Source organism: Equus przewalskii, chromosome 1 (assembly GCF_037783145.1).
Source record: "Equus przewalskii isolate Varuska chromosome 1, EquPr2, whole genome shotgun sequence".
NCBI lineage: Eukaryota > Metazoa > Chordata > Mammalia > Perissodactyla > Equidae > Equus > Equus przewalskii.
Genome location: NC_091831.1, coordinates 141,642,321 through 141,663,903, shown reverse-complemented (window position 1 = coordinate 141,663,903; position 21,583 = coordinate 141,642,321). Strand labels below are relative to the sequence as shown.

General features: G+C 39.8%; 1 protein-coding gene across 1 annotated transcript in view; it reads right to left on the bottom strand.

Moving 5' to 3' along the window:
- The window catches only part of FBN1 (fibrillin 1), a 227,714-nt gene that overhangs the window by 123,681 nt on the left and 82,450 nt on the right, over nt 1-21,583 (bottom strand). The window contains exon 7 of the mRNA XM_008534321.2: nt 1,431-1,628. Coding sequence (XP_008532543.1) covers nt 1,431-1,628 — 198 coding nt within the window. The remainder of the gene's footprint in view (nt 1-1,430; nt 1,629-21,583) is intronic.

Sequence of the window (21,583 nt, the reverse complement as noted above, 5' to 3'; positions counted from 1 at the left end):
ACTGCCATTTTGATTGCATGGGTTTTCACAAATTTTCTTAAAAAAAACTTTTTTTTCCCTTGAATGTTGAATAGTAGAGTCAGAAAGGGACAGAAAGAAAATGCTGGAGAAGTTTAGATTGTATGAAATGAATAGTAAAGCTAAAGAAAAGCAGCTCTTCCCTCTCCCTCTTCATTCTCTTTCCTCCAATTCTCATAGCACCTCCACTTCTGACAAGGACTCATGGACAGGCAGCCGGGCACTGTCACTGTCAATGAGTTCATGGGTATTAGCTGACTTCAGAACACCAAGACTAAGAATTTCTTCAAAACTCACTCAGACTTCTAAAGATGAGAAAAATAAGAAGGCACCAAAGAAAAGGGGAACTAAACTTACTCTTTATTTTATAAAATCATACAATCTACCCCTTTGCAATTCTAGGGTTTCCAAGTGACTTCTTGCTGCTCCTGACATTCAGAAGGATACACTCAAGAGCATACAAAGGAACTGTATGTTGGACATAGAAGCCAGGGGCCAGGACCAACAGCATTTATCAGAAGTGAAATTTACTGAAGCATAATTTAATAGAGACCCACAGAACTGTGTGATTAAGCTCAAGTTCTGTTTTATTGCATATTATCCTTAGAACGAACACATAGAACAAAACCAAACTAGTATCTATTTGCCTCAGAAAAGCATACCCTGAATTTTCTGAAAATACCGCAGTATGCTAAAAAAGCACTGAAGATGTCGAAAGGAAACAGATACAGCCTGGGAGTTTTCAGTCCCATCAGTTTAGTGTGGAGCTGCCTCTGTTCACTTCCTCCTGTTTCCTGCCAGACATCCAGACAATAAAAGAATTTGTACAGCTGGAAGAACAGGAATAAAAGCCAAAAACAGGGTAAGGGCTTCTATGGGAGGCAGGAGAAGAAGTAAGCAGGCGACATCTGGGGATATTTAAAACTATGAAACAAATCCTAATTTATTTCTGACTTGTGAAAAAATAAAGCATAATGCAGCATGTAAAATGGAGAGAGGAACAATTTTCTTCAGGTCAACTAAGTACAACCCATGAGACAGAGGAACTCCAACAATTTCAAATGAAGGAAAAAAAATTAAGAAAAACAAATTAACTTGTTCACAAATTTTGCTTTGTGTTTATACCCAGCATTACTATAATGCACAGCATTGCTGTAAACAGAATCATACCACCCCATGGAAACAACTCTGAGGTCAGGGGGGAGAAACGGCTGGCAAGGAAAAATCCAGGGAGACCAGCTGCTCTCTCGTGAGCCATGCTCCTAATGCCTAAGTTGGACATCATGCCGTCAGCGAAATCGTGAAGTTATGTCTCTGACACTGCTTTTCCATTCTCTCCAACTCCATTGGAGAATGGCTCTCCAGAGCAAATAAGATGAATCCATTAATAATTCCATCAGCCTATGGTTTACCTTGACAAGCTCCTGTGCGGATATTTGGAATGAAGCCTCGGCGACAGGGGTGGGGCTGGGCAGGGCACATCTCACAGGGGTGGCCCCAGGCTCGGCCGACTGTGGCACAGCAGAGCGTTTTTGTACAGACAATCCCGCTGAGCTGTCCCTGGCACATCTGGTTGCTGATCACAGTAAAACACGGGCCTGTCCTGTAATCTGAAAATAAAGAAGGAGAATTCCATGAAAGTCCAGAAAAAGCAGGAATCATCACACGGAGGAACAGCTGGGCCCATCTTCCTTGACTCCATTGGGAAACAGTCTTCATGTGAAGCTTTGGGCAGACCACTCTACCTCTGAACCCCATTTTCCTCACCCACAAAATGGGGATAAAAAAACCAGTTCCTATCCACTTTGAATAGCTGTTGTGAGGATGAGATGAGGATATACTTTACCATTGTGACGTGTTATACAAATATAACATGATATTATTACAGATTCATTCACTCAGGAAAATATATCAGCGCCTACTACAAATCAGCCCCGAGGCTTGATGGAGATGCTTCAGGGATTAAAAGAGACCACAATCCTGCCCTCACGGAGCTTACAGTCTATCAGTACTTAGGTTGGAGACAGCAAAGAATTTCAAACCTTGCAATGAGGCAAGTCCTGCCACCGTCTTCCCAGGAGTTTCTTGAACAAAAGAAACAGTTACCTGTTTCTTTTGGATTGTGTCCATCTTATTTCAAACACAAAAAATAAGCTAACAAATCAAAAAGTTAAAAATTAAAAAAAAATGTTAGCCATGCAAAAGATATTAAGTATTTAATATAAAGAGGACATTGATCTGAGATCACTGTAGCCCTTGGGCAAAAAGGTCATCTTAAAGCAAACAGAGATAAGCTAAGACCACAGGACAATTTCCAAGGAGTCTCACCAGATAACAAAAGTTGCCTCCATCTTTCTTTTTTTTTTTTGCTAAAGGGAGAAAGTCAATCTAGATTTAGCAGCCAATAAACAAGAAAGATTGAGATGTAGTGAGCACAAAGGAGCAAGGTCAGGCTGCCCTTAGCCTCCCTATGAGAGGAATCAGGGACATAATACCCCCTTTCTGTTCCACAGTGGTCTTGAAGATAAGGAAGGCTGGGCTGTGGCAAGACCATGGGTCCTATCCACTACCCAATACTGCATGCTTCCTTATGTCATTTTTCAGAAGCACACAGAGGGTTTCCTGTGAGTCTAGGGATGGACTACATGACCCTGGTAAGTTCCCTTCACCACTGAATTCTACAGTTTTATGAAAATCACTGGGTGTGCTGATGAAACCACTGGGTTATGTTTTCATTTTTCTTTTCTTCTTTCCTTCTCTAAGTAGCTCATGGGACACAGATATGTAATTCACTAAGGATAACTCTTTATTACAATACCAGCAAGAGTGAACAGGCTGGAGCCCGACAACGTTTGGAAAATAACTGAATCTTATCCACTGGTGTCCCTCTATCCTGTGTATTCTCTCCTGCTTTCTCTCTGCTGCATCCTCACCCAACCCCTCCCTTGCAGTTATGACCCCATCTGTTCCCCATCGCCAAATGCTCTTCCTCATTCTCCCTTCTATCTTGCTGGAATGAGCCACCTTTGGTTAATGGCACTGCCCTAAAGCCCATGCTGCCCTAATGCCCATGCTGGAAGATGAGTCTTCTAAGAAATTCCAAAAACAAAACTCTACCCAGTCAAGTACATCAAGAGGACTAGGCCCAAATTATGGTAGCACTTGAGACATGGACAGAATAGCCAAATGTCGAGTTCCCATCTCCACATCTCCCTCTCTCCATGCCAGTGCTCACTAAAGTGTGCTGTGTGTATTACTGATGGGATGCCAGATGATTTTAGATTGTCTTGCTTTAGTAGTCATATATTAATTGTAATTTGTCTTATTAAAAAATATAAACATACCAGACTCATGGATTTCATAGATATGTTCGCTATGATGAGAATGAATAAAAAACTTTTAATTCATTTTAAAGAAAAATGTTAAGTAAATACTAGTATGGGATATGCAAACAGGCCAAAATTGGGTAGGTGGTACATAAACACAACTAGCATTAGCTTTCCAAAAGACTAACCTTTGACCTTTGCTCCCCTGCAGTCTCTACATGCTCTGGCTGCGCCCACCTTTCCAGCCCTATCTCCTGACACCTCCTCCGTGTATTATTTGTCTTTGTCCTTTGTTTATGCATTTTTTTACCCTACTATTTTTTACTTTTATACAGTTCAATTCTAGGTATATTTTAATATTCTTCATAATGTGTCAGATCTATTCAAAGTCTATCTTTTTCCATAAATCCTGAACTCAAACAAGAATACAAAATTTTAAATGTTTGAGCTGTTGAGTAAAATCTCTGTCCTCTTTTCATTCTGTCAATAAAGAAAAAGTCACTCAGCACATGGCAATTTGCAACAAAATCTCTCTTAAACGCAGTAACTACGTAGACAAAGTCGAATGCTGAAGTCATTGTTCTTTCTTTGACTCAATTCTTCCAAATAGTACCTATAGGCATTTAATAAATACTTCTCTGACATATGGTGTTTCTTTTCTATTTTAATATTTTATCATATATTTTTCTGATTTGAAAATAAATAATTTCAGGCAACTCAAAAAATCAGTAACACATAAAGAAGAAAATAAAAATCACACGTAATTGCACCTAAAGAAACACTTGATAACATATTAGTCATATTATCTTACATAATTTTATGTGCATGTGCTTTATTTTTTACCCCAAAATAGGAATTATACAAAATATACAATTTTGAATCCTGCTGTTTTTTCACTTAACATTGCCAAAAGCATTTTCCCCTGTAATTAAATACTATTCCAAAATATGATCTTGATTGCTGCATGATTTTCCATCGTTATAACACCATTTATTCAATAGTTTTATTACTGTGTGTCATTTAAATTGCTTCCAATTCTTCACAATTACACACAACACTCAATGGTATATTACTGATGAATTCCTTTTAGGATGAAAAATGTTTAGTCTCATGCAACAGCCATCAAGATTTTTATGACTATACATATCTTACATCTGAGACTAGAAAGATCACAGCAACATAATCTTTTATTTAAAAAACAAATAAAACTTTTCACATTAGGTAACAAGGAAGGAAATTTAGGTTTGTTTCTTTCTTTCCTCTTAATTTACTGAGACAAGCGCAAATGCTTCAATTAGACAGATTCATGTTGGTATGCCATTTTCAATCTTTAAAAAACATAATGGGCCATGACTTTTAATTTACAATCCTCTCTTCCATGCTGCTTGGATTTGGTTTCCCTCTTCATTTTGGCAAAATCCTCTACAGAATTATCTTATACGTGAGGATTGCAAGATTCAGGGTAGGTGCAAATATGGTGTTTTGTGAGTGACACCAGCAAATCAAGGTGCACCATAAAATGCTAGGAAAATCTGATTCAGTTTGGTCTAACACCGGCTCATGACTGGAGACATGAATTCCTCACTGGAAGGCTTCATAAAAAGAAAAACAACCCTTAAGACTTTTCCAGGGTCCACAACTTCTTGCCCTCATTTCAATATGAAACACATGGAATAGAAATGGCACTTGTTAATTCTGACAGTATTCATCAGGCATCTCTAGAGCCCATTGGGGACCCCTCTTTATTAAATATACTGGATGTCTGGCAAATAGTTTGAGTATGTGTAAGAGAATCTACAGACTTAACACATTTCCACACTAGATCCTTATCACCACGGTCAAAGAACCAGCCCATTTGCAGATTAGTAAGGCACATAAATGTATTTGTAGAGCCATATTTTCAAAAATAATTGCTGATTACAGAGGGAGAGGTATAATCTGGATGAAACAGAAATGGATCTAAAAATCCCTTGGAAGGTAACTGCTGCATTAACGTGGCTTTTAAATGTCATTCTGATTTGGCAGCATGTGCTTTTTGCCCTATGCTTCATTTAGATTGCCAAAGTTATGCTGTTTTTAGTCCAATACTCCAACCACAGAGAAAATTCTGCCCACACTCCCAATTCCTTACTAATAATCCAATTATTTATAATTATTCCCATAGCACTTATGTGATACTAAGCTAAATTTACATACTCTTTTTTTTTTTTCGGATAGTCCCAGCATTAGACAGGGAATGAGCCTAATTCAATGCTTGGGTAATATCTGACACATTCTCTCAATCATTATTCCTAATGCAACTAAAATATAGTATTAAAAATACTTTCTGTTTACAAACTTCTCTACAATCACTTCCTGATAAGACCTCTGTGAACTAGGGCAACAGGCCAAGCCTTCCCCAAATTAAAGTGCAATTTTAATTGTTTTTAAGTGGGTAACTCTACTATGGCTAGTTCATGGGAAATTCCGCATCTACATGTTCCCATTCTGAGTGGTTACGCTCAACAATTGTTACCCAGTCCCGAAAGAGCTGGCCTCAAGGCTTGGGATCTGACCAACGTGTGTCTGCAGCCTCTGATCCTCAGCTCCTTCCCAGCTCTGCAGTTCAGAATGCAGTGGCCCACAGCATCATTTCACTTTCATTTGTCATCAGACTTCACCCTGAAGCAAATGCATCATTCACAGAGAAAGAATATTCTGTGGTACAATGAATTCTTGTCACTCTTGCCCAGTCACTAAACCACAAACTGCAGGGAAGGCACAAGGATATAATTTTGGGCACTAGGCTCCAATTATTTTAATTCCTTCTTTTCATAAAAATTACCAACAAAAGAATGAGATATCAATTCATCCATGACAGAGAGGGTCACAGCATGCTTCTCCTTCCAGGTAGGTTGGGCTGGGACACATTAGGCTCCTAATGTGACGAATTTCAATATAACCTTCTGAGGAAGGAGTTTAGAGAACTTTCAGTGTGAGGAAAATTAAAGCAAAGAAGTTCCATGGTCGTAATCAGTTTCAGAATTGCTGCTACTTCTTATTCCCATCATTCTTAACCTTAGGACATAACCAACTCACCTGGGGAAGTTTTGCAAAATACAGATGCCTGCATCTTACCCCTCTCCTCCCACAAGCTCTCCCTGCAATCCAATTCAGTAGATGTGGCATGCGGCCTAGGCATCCATATATTGCAAAAGCTCCCCAAAGTGATTTTGCCCTCTAAGGCTCCAAGTTGTACGTCTCTCTCTTTTTTCCCCTTTATTGAGGAGTGCTTATTTTCCATTATGAAGTGGAGTTGTTGGTAAGATAGCTGACTGCTTATCTGAAAGTCTAACCTTAAGAATGTGACAGAGCCCATAAACTGGGATCACCGCCACTCAACATAACCCAGTATCTCTTAACCAGGACATTCTATGACAAAATAGGATTCGTTTCCATAGTGTTGACGGATTATGAGGCACTTTATTATGTTCTTTATTATTATACTAACCACAAGCTCACTAAAACAAACAACAAATCTAAATTTAAGTAGGCTCATCACCTTCTACTCCAGCATCCTAATACTCAACTGAATTCACATTTCCAAGTTCTCCCCTCCCAGTGCTACAAAGCACATTCATATGCATGACATCCCTCCATTACCATGAACTCCCACTTCCAGCTTCCCTATCCAGTGCTGGAGCTGGTACCTCCAGGGGGTGAAATTCTAGTTGGATTCTCCAACTGGGACCCAAACACACTGATCAACCTTAGCATTAGTAACACCAAAAGTTAACTCTTAATTTCTTCCAGAATGTCACTATCACAGACCATGCTGAAATCCTTCCACAGCTCCTGATTTGATAAAATATAAAGTACTAAACATTATCTATGAAGTTTATGCCAAAAATAGTCAAACTTTAATCAATCGAGATTCTAGACCTAACTTCCATCCAAGAGGGCATACAGGGATAGAAGAACAAGATGAATGACACCAGGAGGAAACAATCAGAAAAGCCAGAATCCATGATTTTTCTAAGGCAAGTGTCCTGAATTTTTCCCAAAGTAAATCACCCTCCTCCCCAAAAACAAGGTAGACAGTTTATTTTAGATTAAAAAAGCATAATAACTAAACCTTAATTGGATACTGTTTCAAAAAGAGACAACTGGGGAAATTTTATAAGGGCTGGATATCACGTGATGTGGTGGAATTGTTGTCCTCTTAGATGTGACAATGGTCTTGTGGTTATATACAAGGATGTCCTTATTGGTTAGAGGTGAACTGTCACAATATTATGCAAATTAATTTTCAAATGATGCAGCAAAACAAACAGATGACAATATATATACATATATATTTATTTACATATATTATATACAAATATATATATTTATATATACATTTACATATATAGATAGAGAGATATGAGTGTAAACGTGAAAAAAGTTAACAAATATTTAATGTAAATGGAAGGTATATGGGTATACTTTATACTATGCTTTGTTTAATGTAGGTTTGAAATTTTTCATAATAAAACTTCTGGGAGGGTGGGAATTCCTTTCAGGGCTGCTTTTCCTATGCAATATTGCCTCTCCCATTTCATTTAAGCTATGTGGTTTTTTTTTAATGACAGTAAATTTCAAATATACTTTCCCATCCATACATTTCTATAAAATAGTACACGCAGGATTACCTACTGAACATGGTCTATATAACCTTATTTAAAGAATATGACCTTTTGGCAAAATTTATTAAACTACATTATGCAAAATGTTTATCTTTAAGCAACTGTATTTGAGGTACAACTTAACTGTAAATAAACTTAAAAACATTTTAGAAATAAAGCATGAGAATAAGCACAAAACTATTTCTGTGAATATTTTCCTTGACTTTTAACTTCTTTAATTCATAAGTTAAAAGTCTTACCATAATACATTTAAATATAAATACCATTCCAAACTGCAGAAACAAGGCGATCTGCTGTACACCTTTTAATCTAACATGCAGACGAAGCAATTCACCAAAATCCAGGCCATCGTTCTGTGGGACCCAATTATGTGCGGCAGCAATTCAACTACGGAAAATTGTTACCACATTTTATTCTGTTCCATGATGAAGAAAACAGTAAGCAATCTTGTTCAGGGAAGAGAACAGCTCATTTCCAAATAATCATTTACCTGACATTATTTGTTCCCTCACTGTACGTCCTAAAGTCATTACTGATTTTCATTTTCCCCCAAAGTTATCTCTAAACTATCTTTACTAGAAAAAAAGCAATGGGTGGGGGCTGGATAGAAGTCAAATTCTGATTTGGGTGACATATTTACCATCAAGATAATAAAATCATAGAGAGTGTGTGTCTTCACTTCTAATGGTCTGCAAATTCCACTTTAAAGAACCAGCTGGCTCTGATTTATTCGCTTTTAAAATGTCTTGTACGAGTGCCACGTTAAACCAAACTGCAGTTTCACCACAGAGCATCAGCTATTGAACAGCAAGACAAAAACAATAGAATTATATAACAATTTGATTTATTTGTTCTTTTATATTTTCTTCAGAGCCACCAAGTATAAAACATTCTCCACAAGCCAAAAGCAAGATTAACAACCTAAGAGTAAAGGGCCCTATGATCAATGATATTAAATATAAAAATTTCCAGGGCCAACATATTCTTAAATCAACTCATATACCTTAAGAGTTCCTCGTAATATTATTTAGTTTCCAAATATAGGTTCTACAGAAAGTGGTTTAAGTTTCTGAAGGATCCTAGTAGAATGTTTCATCAATAAAATGGGACAGCTATCATTATAAATGGGATTTTCATATATAGAGGATAAAGGTCTATGTTAGTAAAGGGACAGTTAAAATGAATTGGTTAAAAATATCCCACTGTATATTCAATTCATAGAGGCAGAAAGTAGAATGGTGGTTGTCAGGGGCTTGGGGGAGGGAGAAATGGGGAGTTATATTGTTTAATGGGTACAGAGTTTTACTCTGGGAAGATAAGAAAGTTCTGGAGATGGATGGTGATGATGGTTGCACAATAAGGTAAATGCACTTAATGCCACTGAACCATACACCTGAAAATGGCTAAAATGGTACATTTCATGTTATGCGTATTTTACCACAATAAAAAAAAAACCCGCATCAAATAACATTAGGCATTCTGACTTCAACGATCAGGTTCAATGAGTAAATTTTACAGTTGTAAAATATAATCAAGGGTTTCTTTATTCATTCAACACACATTTATTGAGCTACTGTGCTCTATGAGTGAGCAGGATGAGATAAAGCCCCTAGCCACACGGAGTTTACAGTCTGGCAAGAGAGATAGTCAATAAAAAGGGAAACACATTAAAAATCATCTTCGATTTGAGGTTGTGATCTAGTCTACAAATGAAGTAAGAATGCTGCTGTGATAGAGAGTAACTGGAGATATTACAGTGGTAAGAGTTACCAGGGAAGATGTCTTGGAGGAAGTGACATTTAAACTGAGGCCTGAAGGATGAGGGCAAGCCAGCTGCGCAAAGTGCGAGTAGGTGCTTTCCAGGTTTAAGAGACGGCGAGAAGAGTGGCTCTAAGCTTGGAAACGGTCTGGCTTCTCTAGCACAGAGAGAGAGAAGGCCACTGTGACCAGAGCTTAGAGAGCAAGGGGAAGGGGCACGCCACGAGGTCGGAGCGTTGGGCAGGGACTGGCTTACACAGCACATTCCAGGCCACGGGAAGGAGTTTGGATTTGGCTCTAAGTTCAACAGGAAGCCACCAAAAACACAATGTGTTATTTTTAAAGAGCTCTCCTTAGAGGGTGCAAGAGTAGAAATGGGAAGGCTTACAAGGAGGCTACTGAAGGACTTGGGGCGAAAGAAGGCGGTGGCTGGACGAAGGCGATGGCACAGAGAGGGAGCGAAGCCAGCAGGTGGAGGATGCCCTTGAGTGGTAGAAGCAGCAGCACTTAAAGATGAACTGGACGTGAAGGGTGAGGGAAACAGAAAGGACAAGGATGACTCCCGGGTTTCTGGCTTCAGGGGCTGGCCACGGGGCCAGTCACTCACTGAAATGGAGAATCTGAGGGAAGACCAGGCTCCACCCGCTGGTAATCAATATACAAGTTCTTCACACTTTCACCATCAAGTACCTGGTCTAGGACAGGTGATTTGAATTGAAAAGTGTGGCCCTGCATAAAACAATATTATCTGTAAATCCTGATGCTATATGTTGATCTGCGTATTTTAGCTTTTTTACGAAACTTCTCGTCCTTCCCTTCCTCTTTGTGAGCAGGCAGTTAGTCACATCGCATTCAGATACTTATATATAAACTTTATGGTCGAAATTCTTACTTCAAACACGTTTGGCCAATTCTCACAGAAACCTGAGTGTTAAGTACACATGGCTCAGACCAACAATATGTGACGGAATCCTGGCGTGGTGGGTGGGATTTCCTCCAGAGGAACTTCACTGCTGCTTCCATGAAATGACAGGGCAAGGGAATCCAAGACCACTAGCATTCTAGCTGCCAGCCCTAAGATCATTCTACAGGAAACAGATACATACCACATTCCAGTGATAGTATCAACTCTCAGAGATCTGGTGAAAAACTTAAGGCAAGGACAAAAGTTCAGCCATTTAACCACAGCTGAGAAATGCCTTGTATAAATATGGACTTTCTGTAATAGCAAGACAGATGAATGACAGTGAGATAGTTTAAATACATTGGTTGGAAAGTGTTATTTCTAGAACTGGCTTTTTATCAAGTATTCATTTGCTTATGGGTGTGTGATGCATAGGTTGCTCGTGCCTGTCTGTCTGTCTGTCTCTCTCTCCCCCCTACACCTCTCCCTCACACACATGTGTGCATACACACACACACCGCTGAACTATGCTAATATATTATCAAGTAGTTCTCAAGGTGACCCTCCTATTCTCAGAATTTTTCTTTGGAAGAAAATATCTGATGAATGAAAAATTCCTGAGACTGTTTCCAGCCCTGGGTCTGGCGCTGAACTCAACTGAAGAAAGACAAGTTGGAAGAAAGCACAAGCATTACTCAGAACACGTGAGTGAACTGTGCAGAAGACAGACACGGAAGCTGAGGGAATGGGAGAGGTGGCAGTACCAAAACCCAATTATGTAGATTTAATTAATCAACAAAAGATGATTCTTGACAAAAATCTGTGCATACTCAGATATCAAAAAATGGCAGAAGATTGATTTTCTGAGAAACCAAAGACTAAATACATTGGAACCCCGGAACTGTGTTTTTGCCGTAATTTTATGGTCATCCGTTGTTAAGACCTACCACATGGATTGAGAATGTGTCACTAACTGGACAATCATGGTGGCCTCTTGGCAGCTTCATTGGTATCATACAGGTTTTCATGTTCTGGGACACTTGTGTGTTTTACAGGTGACAACTGTTTTATATAAGAGAATAACAATTACACGAATAAGGCATCACATTCTTTGGAAGTAATAATTATCTCCCAGGCATCCCAGGAAAATGATCTGCAGAGCTATATATTAATATTATACTATACAGGCAGATAGCCCAATCTAGTGGTAGCTAAGTTTTGCCTAGCACAGCCAGTGGGACAAGGGTATATGGCTCAAAAGTTTCCATTCTATAGAACTGGTGAAAAAAACCTGAAGTTGCTCCTGAGACTATGAGGTCTACAACTATTAAATCGTGTACTGTCTGAACACTAACAGGGCACTGTGTTACTCTGTTCTTTCTCACCACTTACTAAAGATTTACATCAGCTTGGCCAGACATTGGGGTTTCATCTGAGGCAGCTAGTTAGATACGCGGAAAGAGCATATGGTTAGAAAATAATAAGAGACAGCATTAAAAGTGGTTTAACATGCCCCAGGAGGCAAGCCGAACACCACAATTTTCTCCAACTGTGGAAGAAAAAACAACTTGAGCCAGATTTTGGCTCTCTGGATGTATGAACAGGTCTATACTGTATTCCCTTGGATATTTACGAAGCATGTTAACAATAATTAAAATTGAATTTTCCAAACCTTTAAGGGTAAAAGTTAGGAATATAATATCAACGACCTTGGAGAGTGTTATAATTCAATATACATCATATTCACCATCCTGGGATTTAACTACTGATATCCAAAATTCACAACTCCTGCCTGGAGCAAGTGTTCTTAGGCTCCATGCTCGTGCAAATACCCTCTATTCAAATGTATGTTCCATTTCTGCAGTAGTTTTATGGCTAAAAAGTAGCGCTGTTAGGCTATCAGCATTCAAATCCCTCTAGTCCAGGGTTCTTAACTTGAAGATCACAATTGGGACTCAGGAGGTCCAAGGTGCCCTGCAATTGAGCATTAATCACATGTATGAGTTTGATAGATCTGGACACAGTCAAGTGGACCCCGTATCTGAGTGCCAGATCCAAGTGGGGCAATCACATGTTTTCTTCAAGAAATTTGGAAGTGGGATTGAGAACACTGGTCTTCAGCTTTCAGGTTGGCTGGAACCTCAGGTGATGTGACCCCAGGAGCTATGGGGACTATGTATTTGAAGAAGCACAGAGCAGGCCATTTGCATGGAGGAATAGGGACAAGGTCTGCAGGGAGGAGCAAAGACAGAGACCACATGGCCCCAAGGAGAGGCTGAGAGAGCATCTGGATCCTGTGTCCAGCCCTCAATAAAGCCTTGCTACACCCCTGCCCTTGAGTTCCTGGCATACTCCAGGCTCCTTATAACAAACTCTCTTTCTGCTTAAGCTAGTTTCATTACTTGCAACTAACTGGATTTGACCCAATATAGCGTGTGCATTGTACCTTTTTGGAGGAAGAGAGTCAAGCTTTCATCAGATTCTTAAAAGTATTTGTGGCTGAATAAAGATATAAACCTCTGCACTACTTAATAAGTCATTAATAAGAGTGTGACACTACTTTGGTAACTTGTCCAGATTTATCAGGGTTTCATAAAATATATAACTTTACATTCTCAAAGGAAAGTGAAAATATAAAACCTCTCCCAGTGAGCAACACCAGCCCAAAGAAAAGCCACTCCAAGCTATCCTCTAACCTCACTTATAACTCAAGAGGGGGCCACACAGAAACACACAAACTTGCAGGAAAGTTATCACAGCCATATACAAATTGGTAGTTAACTCTTAGTAACACACAAAGTTCTAGTTGATTTTCCCCAAAAGGCAGCAGGCATTTATGGAGGATTTTACCTGATCTGTTTAGCAGAATTCACAGCAGAGGCAGAAATGAAAGGCAGTAAGCCTAAAAAGTTAGGAAACCTACTTTCCAGTCTCGGCTCAGCAACTAATTTGCTGTGCACCCTAAATCAGACACTCCACCTGTCTGACGGACTTTAAGGGGCTGAGTCACGAACCATTCAGACGCCCTGGTGGCCTTTCAGCTGGGCTGAGCCAGGACAGCAGCAGCCAGGTTAGAGAGAGAAGGTTGTTTTCCATCACCTAAGAAGGGACAGCGTGTAGAAAGATGTGTCTGACAGAAGCTCGTTTTGCCACCAGACTTGCTCCTCCCACACTTCTCATTTTGGTGAAGGACATCACCATAGCCCAGATCACTCAGTTCACAAACCTGGGTGCAGGTGTCGCAGAAGCCCTCACACCCCACACTCAATCATCCCCGCAAACCCTATAAAATTGACCACCACAACAGGTTCCTAATTTGCCCCTCTGCTGTAACCCAACTGTCGCTGCTTTACTGTAGACCCCATGTCCTGTAACCCCACAGGAGTGAACTTATCTCAGTCGGGACCTAACGCACTTTGGGAAATGGTCCCTACCCACTTCACCTCTTGCCACTCCCCGAGTGCAGTCCCTCTCCAGAGCCACTGAGTGAACTGTACTTCAATTCATGGCATTATTTCCAATCCATATGTCTTTGCAAATGCTGTTCCCTTTGCCTGGAAGGCTCTTCTTCCCTCTATTTTTCCAGCAAATTCCTCCTTCGGAAGTCTTCCCTGACCACCTTCCTCTTCTTTCCTCTGTGGCACTAATTAAACTCCACAGTAATCACTGATTTATATGATTGCCTTTCATCAGATTGTGAGCCTTAAGGGTAAATAATTTATCTCATTAAACTTTGTATACCCAGAGCCTAGAATAGTTTGTGGGTCCACAGTAAGAACTCAAGTACTTACGAATGAATGAATATGAAAATTAGATCCCTTCCAAGTTAGTCTAAATCCATAGCCTTTTGCAATATTCATTCCCTATGCCCAAGCCACAATTAACTACTTGTGATTGCCTGAATCTATCACATTTGATTTGAATCCTAAAACTCTGATTATCAATGTGGCAGGGAGCAGTTACTCTCTGAGTCAGTTTCCTCTACCTCCCCGGGTTGCGTTGAGTAGTAAATGAAACCATGTATATAAGATAACTACCAGAGTTCCTAATGCTTCTATTTTTCCCTTCCTCCCACACATACCATGGTTACAGATTACTGATGTATTATGCTACTCTTAAAAACAGAGAATGCCACTGACTGACAGAGGACAGAACATATACTTCTTAATCTGCTCTGCAGGGCTGATAGATTTGTTCTAAGTCATCTCTACTCTCTTGGTTGGCCCCCTCTTGTGACCGACAGTTGGGATTGGCAAAATAGAGCAAAGGTAAAGGCTGATGTGCAGGTCAAGTCCAAGCCTGGATTCATGAAGCCCTTGCTCTGAGCAAGTTGAAAAGCACGGGTGGAGAGCTGATCCACCCCCTCCACACTCCCTTTCTCTTGAGCCACTTTCCAGCTAGCAGCAGTCATGTGCCCAGGTCTGGTCAACATGATGCAAGTGGAGGCCTAGCAGGATGGGAAGTCAAGGAAAACTTTTCATTCCCTGATAAAATGAAACACACTCATCTGGATTACCCCCTTGTCCTTTATCCTTTTCACCCTTCTAGAAAGATGAGATGCCTGGAAGTCCATCAGCTAACCTGCAATCACGAGGACAAAAGTCCATGCACTAAGGATGGTAAAGCAGGAAGAAAGAAGAGCCTCTGTCCTTGACGACATTTTTGATACCACCAAATTCACTTGTGACATAAAAAAACTTAACCCCTACTTGTTTAAGCCACTGTGGTTGGGTTTTCTATTACTTCATCCAAATTCATTCCTAACTGAGACATGAAGTGCATGGATTTTGTGGTCATTTGACACATATATGACAATGATCCAAGAGTAAGATATTGCATTTCTGGAATTTTTATGTAGCATGTATTTTAAAGATTGAGAGCAAAAAGATTGAGCAAAGCAGGTCAAGTGCAGACATAAATTTCACCCAAATTCAAAAGAGAATTCCAGATATTATTCCTTCATGAACTCATATTCTAAAACTCAACTTAATTTTCCTTCCTGGCAACTGGATAAGGCGTCTAATGTTGAGACATGACTAGCCTCTGGTAACCTGCCTTAATACTCTGCTCTCAGATGGACACACATTTTTCAAATTAATCAACATAGAAATGGTCATGTGTATCATCATCATCATAAGAGTTACTGCCAGCTCTTATTTGTAAAATATATTCCATTTTTTAAAAATAAGCTCACTAATACCTCTGTTTGAAGACCGTATTTCTCTACTCTATTTTCTAAACACTTAAGATATTTTTTACTGTGACATGCCTCATATACCATCCTTAACTGAAAAGAAAGACCACTATCCCCTGCCCCAAGTTCCCAATTGTTATATGTATTTGATTTGTTACCATAACAATCATAAAAATATAACTAATACAGTGGACATCTGGAACTAATGGAATTCTGGAGCTGTTCCCAAACAGTGGCAGTTTCAAACTATATGTCAATAAGAATGTACTGAAAAGAAGGCAAAGAGCTATGTAAATGCCAAGAAGGCTTGTGGGTAGGGAGAGACTGGAAGGGCATTGAAAGGTAATTATTGCATTCCCATCAGCACGGGGAATTACTCGATCCTTAAATGGGGTAACAATGCTGATACTTTATGCAAACACACACAGTCTATACAACCAATAAAAACAAAGTCTTAGCTTTAGAATCTATTGTTTTGGCTCAGGGAAGGGGAAGGGAAAGGTGGTAAATGAACTTTTATCACAATTTTCTTTCCACTCCCTCCCTCTCACTCTCGTGAGTGTGAGAGGAACTGTTTCTTTTGTTTTGTTTTAATCCCAGATGCTGTTGTTAATTTGAAAAGATTCATCTAGACCTTGGAAAGTCTTCTGATGACAAGCCTGATTTGAGAGAAATGCTTAGCCCTTTAATACAGGAAATTCCATAATTATGAGCTGGTTGTGCCTCAAAAGTTTATGTATAAGATGAACTATGGAATCTCTCATTTTAGAATTGGAAAGAAACTTATAGAAGAAGGAAAAGAAAACAAACTTTTACGGAGGATTGTGCTGGCTACTTTTACATGCTATCTCACCTAATTCTCACAATTCTCTGAGGGAGATTTTTTTCCTCCTATTTTACAGAACAGGAAACTGAGGCTCGAGAGTAAAGTTAAGAAACTTGCCCGAGGCTACACAAAGATGAAGTGGCAGAACGAAAACTCTAATTTTGGTGTTTTTGATTCTAATCTGTGCTTTTCCCACTCTACCAGTTTAACTTTCTCAAAGCGATCACACAATTTATACAAGGATAAATTAAAACTCCAAGAGGTAAAGTAATTTTCTCAATGTCACAAAACAGATTAATGGCAGATGGAATTAAGACCTAGGTCTCTCAAATCTTGGATCAGGCCCTGTCTGTTAGTTCATACCTCCTCTTAGGTCTCATTTCTTTTTGTCTTCCTGTACCCCGGAATTAAATCACAACCCTCAAGATTAAAGCAATGTTTATATTAGTGTCAGTGTCCTACTCTTATACTCCTAAATCTTGTGCTATATTAAAACCCTCAGTGCAGTGTTGAAGTGTCTGCGTGAAATGCAAATTATTCCAGTCTTGTTTTCATAAATATATTCACCCTAAGCCATGACAACACAGAAGCAATTCTGGGTGTCAGCTGAAAAATATATATACTAAAATTTACAGCAGAGGTACTTACTTCTGCAGAATGAAGCAGGAGATGAGATGGGAAAGCCCAAATAGGCATTGGCATTGTTCTAGTACAAATGTTGAGCGGTGTATAGTCTTTTATTAGCTTTGTAGCTAACATACATATGACATTTATTCTTTAAATGTGTTATATATTTCATCAAAAAGTATTATAAGTAGAAAGGCTAAGTCACATACATATACACACATTGTATCTACAAACTGATACGGAAGCACCATAGACACCTATGTGACCACAAATTATTTACTCTCGGATCTTCAGTTTTCTTAATTATAAACAGAAATAATAATAGGGTGTTTGTAAGAACGATATGAAATAAAGTACGTAAAATATTTACTCTTGTGTCTAATAGCAGCTCTTTTTTTTTTTTTTTTTTTTAAAGATTTTATTTTTTCCTTTTTCTCCCCAAAGCCCCCCCGGTACATAGTTGTGTATTCTTCGTTGTGGGTTCTTCTAGTTGTGGCATGTGGGACGCTGCCTCAGCATGGTCTGATGAGCAGTGCCATGTCCACGCCCAGGATTCGAACTAACGAAACACTGGGCCGCCTGCAGTGGAGCGCGCGAACTTAACCACTCGGCCACGGGGCCAGCCCCGAATAGCAGCTCTTTTTTATCCTATGACAATGATACTGTGAATAGAAGAGATCTTTTTACACAGGAGGCATCATTTGGTTTCCTCTACATCAGGTAGAATTGATACTCATTTGTACACTACTCATACATAAGGCCATACATAATGTGCTGTGTTAATTTCACCTACACACATGGTATTTATGTTTTTATATAAATTTCACACACCGTTCCTTCATGTCTTATTCCCTTCCTTGCCACTTTCCCATGTTCTCTCCTTGATCCAAGACTAAAGGCTCCCAGCACTGAAAAATCTGTGCCCAGTTAAAGGATGTCATGCTAATTCTGGCTGTTCATTATTGAGGAACGTGCACAATCCTTGTTAGCCCAGCTTGAGCTGCTGCAGCTCTGATCCACCTCCGCAGACTCACCCCACCCCACGTCTACACACAGGGCAGAGATCTGGGAAAACTATTTGGCATCGTCTGTATTATCCAAGAACATGTCTGGTTGTCTCATCCCAGAACGCCCTTCCCCCTTCAAAAGCCTTCTCATCCTTTCAGCCCAAACTTAAACACTTCATTTTGGGGGAAGCCTTGCAACTTCATCAATCAAAATGAACATCATCTTCTGAGCTCTCCTGGTGCACTGCCTTTACACTGTCTATTTGGCACTCACGCCACTTGGCCTGTGGTTCAGATAGAAGCATACAGGTCATAGTCTACCAGGTGGTAAATTCCCTGGGAGGAGGGACAGTCTCTTGTTTGTCTCTGAACTCTCATCCTCTAGCCCCAAATGCCAGGAAGAGAAAACACTCAATACATGTTTGTTGAACTGAACTGTTAACAAGGTACAAAAATTGTTCTTGTTTCCCTTTGGGTCATGCACAACTACCAACAATTATACACATTCCTTAGAGGAACTCATGTGAAGTTAATTAATTCTCCAACTCAGCAGGTTATCAGAACCGAATGTACCCAACTCATCTACATGCTAAGATAATAAACAGGCTTTTGCCTTCTCCATTTCTAATGGTGGTCTCTGAAAGAAACTTTCCACCAGCTGTATAACTCAAGTATCTCCCAAATAGAAGATTCTAAGCTAAAAGGCTTTTACAAGGTAGTACTATACCTGACCTCCACAGCCTTATCTCTCAAAGACAGTTTTACTCTAAATCATTTCAGGAGAAAATGCAGCATCTACAAATTTAATTTTTTACCATCATAGAACATATCTATGCATACTTCAACAGCTTAACAGGGTAAGGTTTTAGGTGAGTACAATGAACCTCAAAGGTTAGTGGCTTTCTTTTCATATCAGTGGAATCTTGGTGCAGTTTTGGAAGAGTCTTTATGACTCACCTTCAATTTTCATCCACTCACAGCATGAAACCACCATGAAATAGTGGTTGGAAAGAAGGATTTAAAATCAAGCTTCAACCATGGCAGATTCGAAATCCAGCCAATGCCAGCCAAATATGAGCTCGAAAGTGCTCATAAGAAGAGGCTAAGGTTTACAAAACAATCCTCTTTGATGAATTAAGTACAAGTGAATCAGAAACATATGGGTTAAATTCCCCTTGAAATACCCATGGATTTAAAATTAAGTGGAAAAGTGCTTGGCAAAGCATAATTTCCAGGCATCTGAAATGCAGTTAGAGATCATTTTCTTTGAGACCTTAACAAGAGGGGCTCCCTGAGATCTCTTGAACAAAACGCCAGTTACTTCTCATGTCAATGTCAGATACTTCTCATAGTGAAGAGAGTGGTTGAGCTCAGACTGTGGACACCAAGTCTGATCTGAATTCCAGTCCCACCCATTGTCAGCACTGTGCTGCTGTGTAACCTCAGAGAGCCTCGATTCCTTCATGTGTCAAGTGGAGATAATAACAGCTCCTTTTAGGGTTGTTAAGGTCTAGGTGAAATATTACATGTAAAATACCTAAGAGGTGTCCCAAGCACATAGTTTTTATCAGTGAGATTTTTGAAATCATCACCCAGGAAGGGGCTAATAACGGAGTGATTTAACTTAAGAAAAAGCTTCTTAAAGCAATGTAAAACACCCAAGAGACACAAATTAATAAGCAAAATCACCTGCCCCAACTTACAGACTTTTCGGATGCCCTTCTTTGTAGCAGACTGCACCAGTGAAGGAAGGGCTTTGAGGTTCCTAAGCCCCAGACTAATAGGTGGCTTGAGCACACAATACACAGCTACAATGGAGAGGGTCCATGTTTTGTGGGAAAACGCAATGTGGTAAGCAGAAAGATCAGCACGTGGAACAAAATCTCCATTCATTCAAGTTTGTTAACATTACGTGAATCTCTGACTTTTAGGATCAGAAAGGTCCTAACTTTTCTTTACAGATGAAGAAACTGAGCTAAGGAAGAGAAATGATTTGCCCAAGGTCACATGGCTCTTGAAAAGCACCAGAACTCCATTTCCTGCCTCCTCGTCCAGTACTATTCTCACTAAATCATGTTACAACTCTGGATGCAGGCCTGATAAACTCTGGTGCCAAGTAGCAGTTGGTTTCCCCTCTAGCAGAGCAATGGAAGGGGCAGCAGAGTCCTTTTTCACCTTGGAACACGCCAGAGATGGCGTCAAGAAAGCCAGGTTTAAACCAGGTCAGCCAGAAGGGTTTGTCTAAAGCACAGCTGAGCAAGCTCCATTCAAGCCAGGATTCCGTCAGTACAATGGGTGTGTCAGCGACAAAGTTGAGTGAAGTAAGTTCAAGCCAAGTATTCATTGAGAAGGCTAGGCAAGATGAGGCCAGGTTGGGGAAGGGAAGAGAAACGGATCAGGTGGAGGTTGAAGGAAAGGTACTAGACCACTGGGCTTTCCTCTACAGCATCTTTCCTCCACTGGGTCTACGCTGAGCATACTTAGCTGTTTGTGGAGGGTCTCTGTGACATTGGCTATCATTTGATACATTTGCATTTGCAAGATTCTCATTTAAAAATAAAACTTAACACTCGTTGAAACACTATGTCTAAAATATAATTAAGCCACCACCAGGAGATGAATTCGCCACGACTAAGGCTTTGAGGTCTGAATAACTAGGCTTCCCTTTTAGTGGCTAAGTCACAAGTTAGAGTGGCTTTTTCTTCCCCCACTCAAATATGTTTTCCTATAAAAGAACTCTTAAACAGGCTGAGCACAAATAATAATTAGCACCTGAGGTCCTCTCAGCTTGGCAAAGCTACTGGCCAACCCCATTTCCCACCCTCCTATTTGAATTCTCTGTGCTCCACCTAACTGCTCAATCTTCAATCCAACACATTTCACATATTTCTGTTTTATTTTTAATTTTTTTGTGAAGAAGATTGGCTCTGAGCTAACATTTGTTGCCAGTCTTCCTCTTTTTGCTTGAGGAAGATTGTCACTGAACTAAAATCTGTGCCAATCTTCCTCTATTTTATGTGGGACGCCACCACAGCATGGCTTGACAAGCAGTGCTAGGTCCATGCCTGGGATCCAAACCTGTGAACCCCAGGCCACCAAAGCAGAGGGCACAAACTTCACCACCACGCCACTGGGTATATTTCTAAGCATACATCTTTGCTTCCTTCAAGTACTTCTCATGTCAGAATATCTTCCCCAAGTTTATCAAAATAATGTAGTCCAAGATATAAAGAATTACAAATACTTGAATATCATT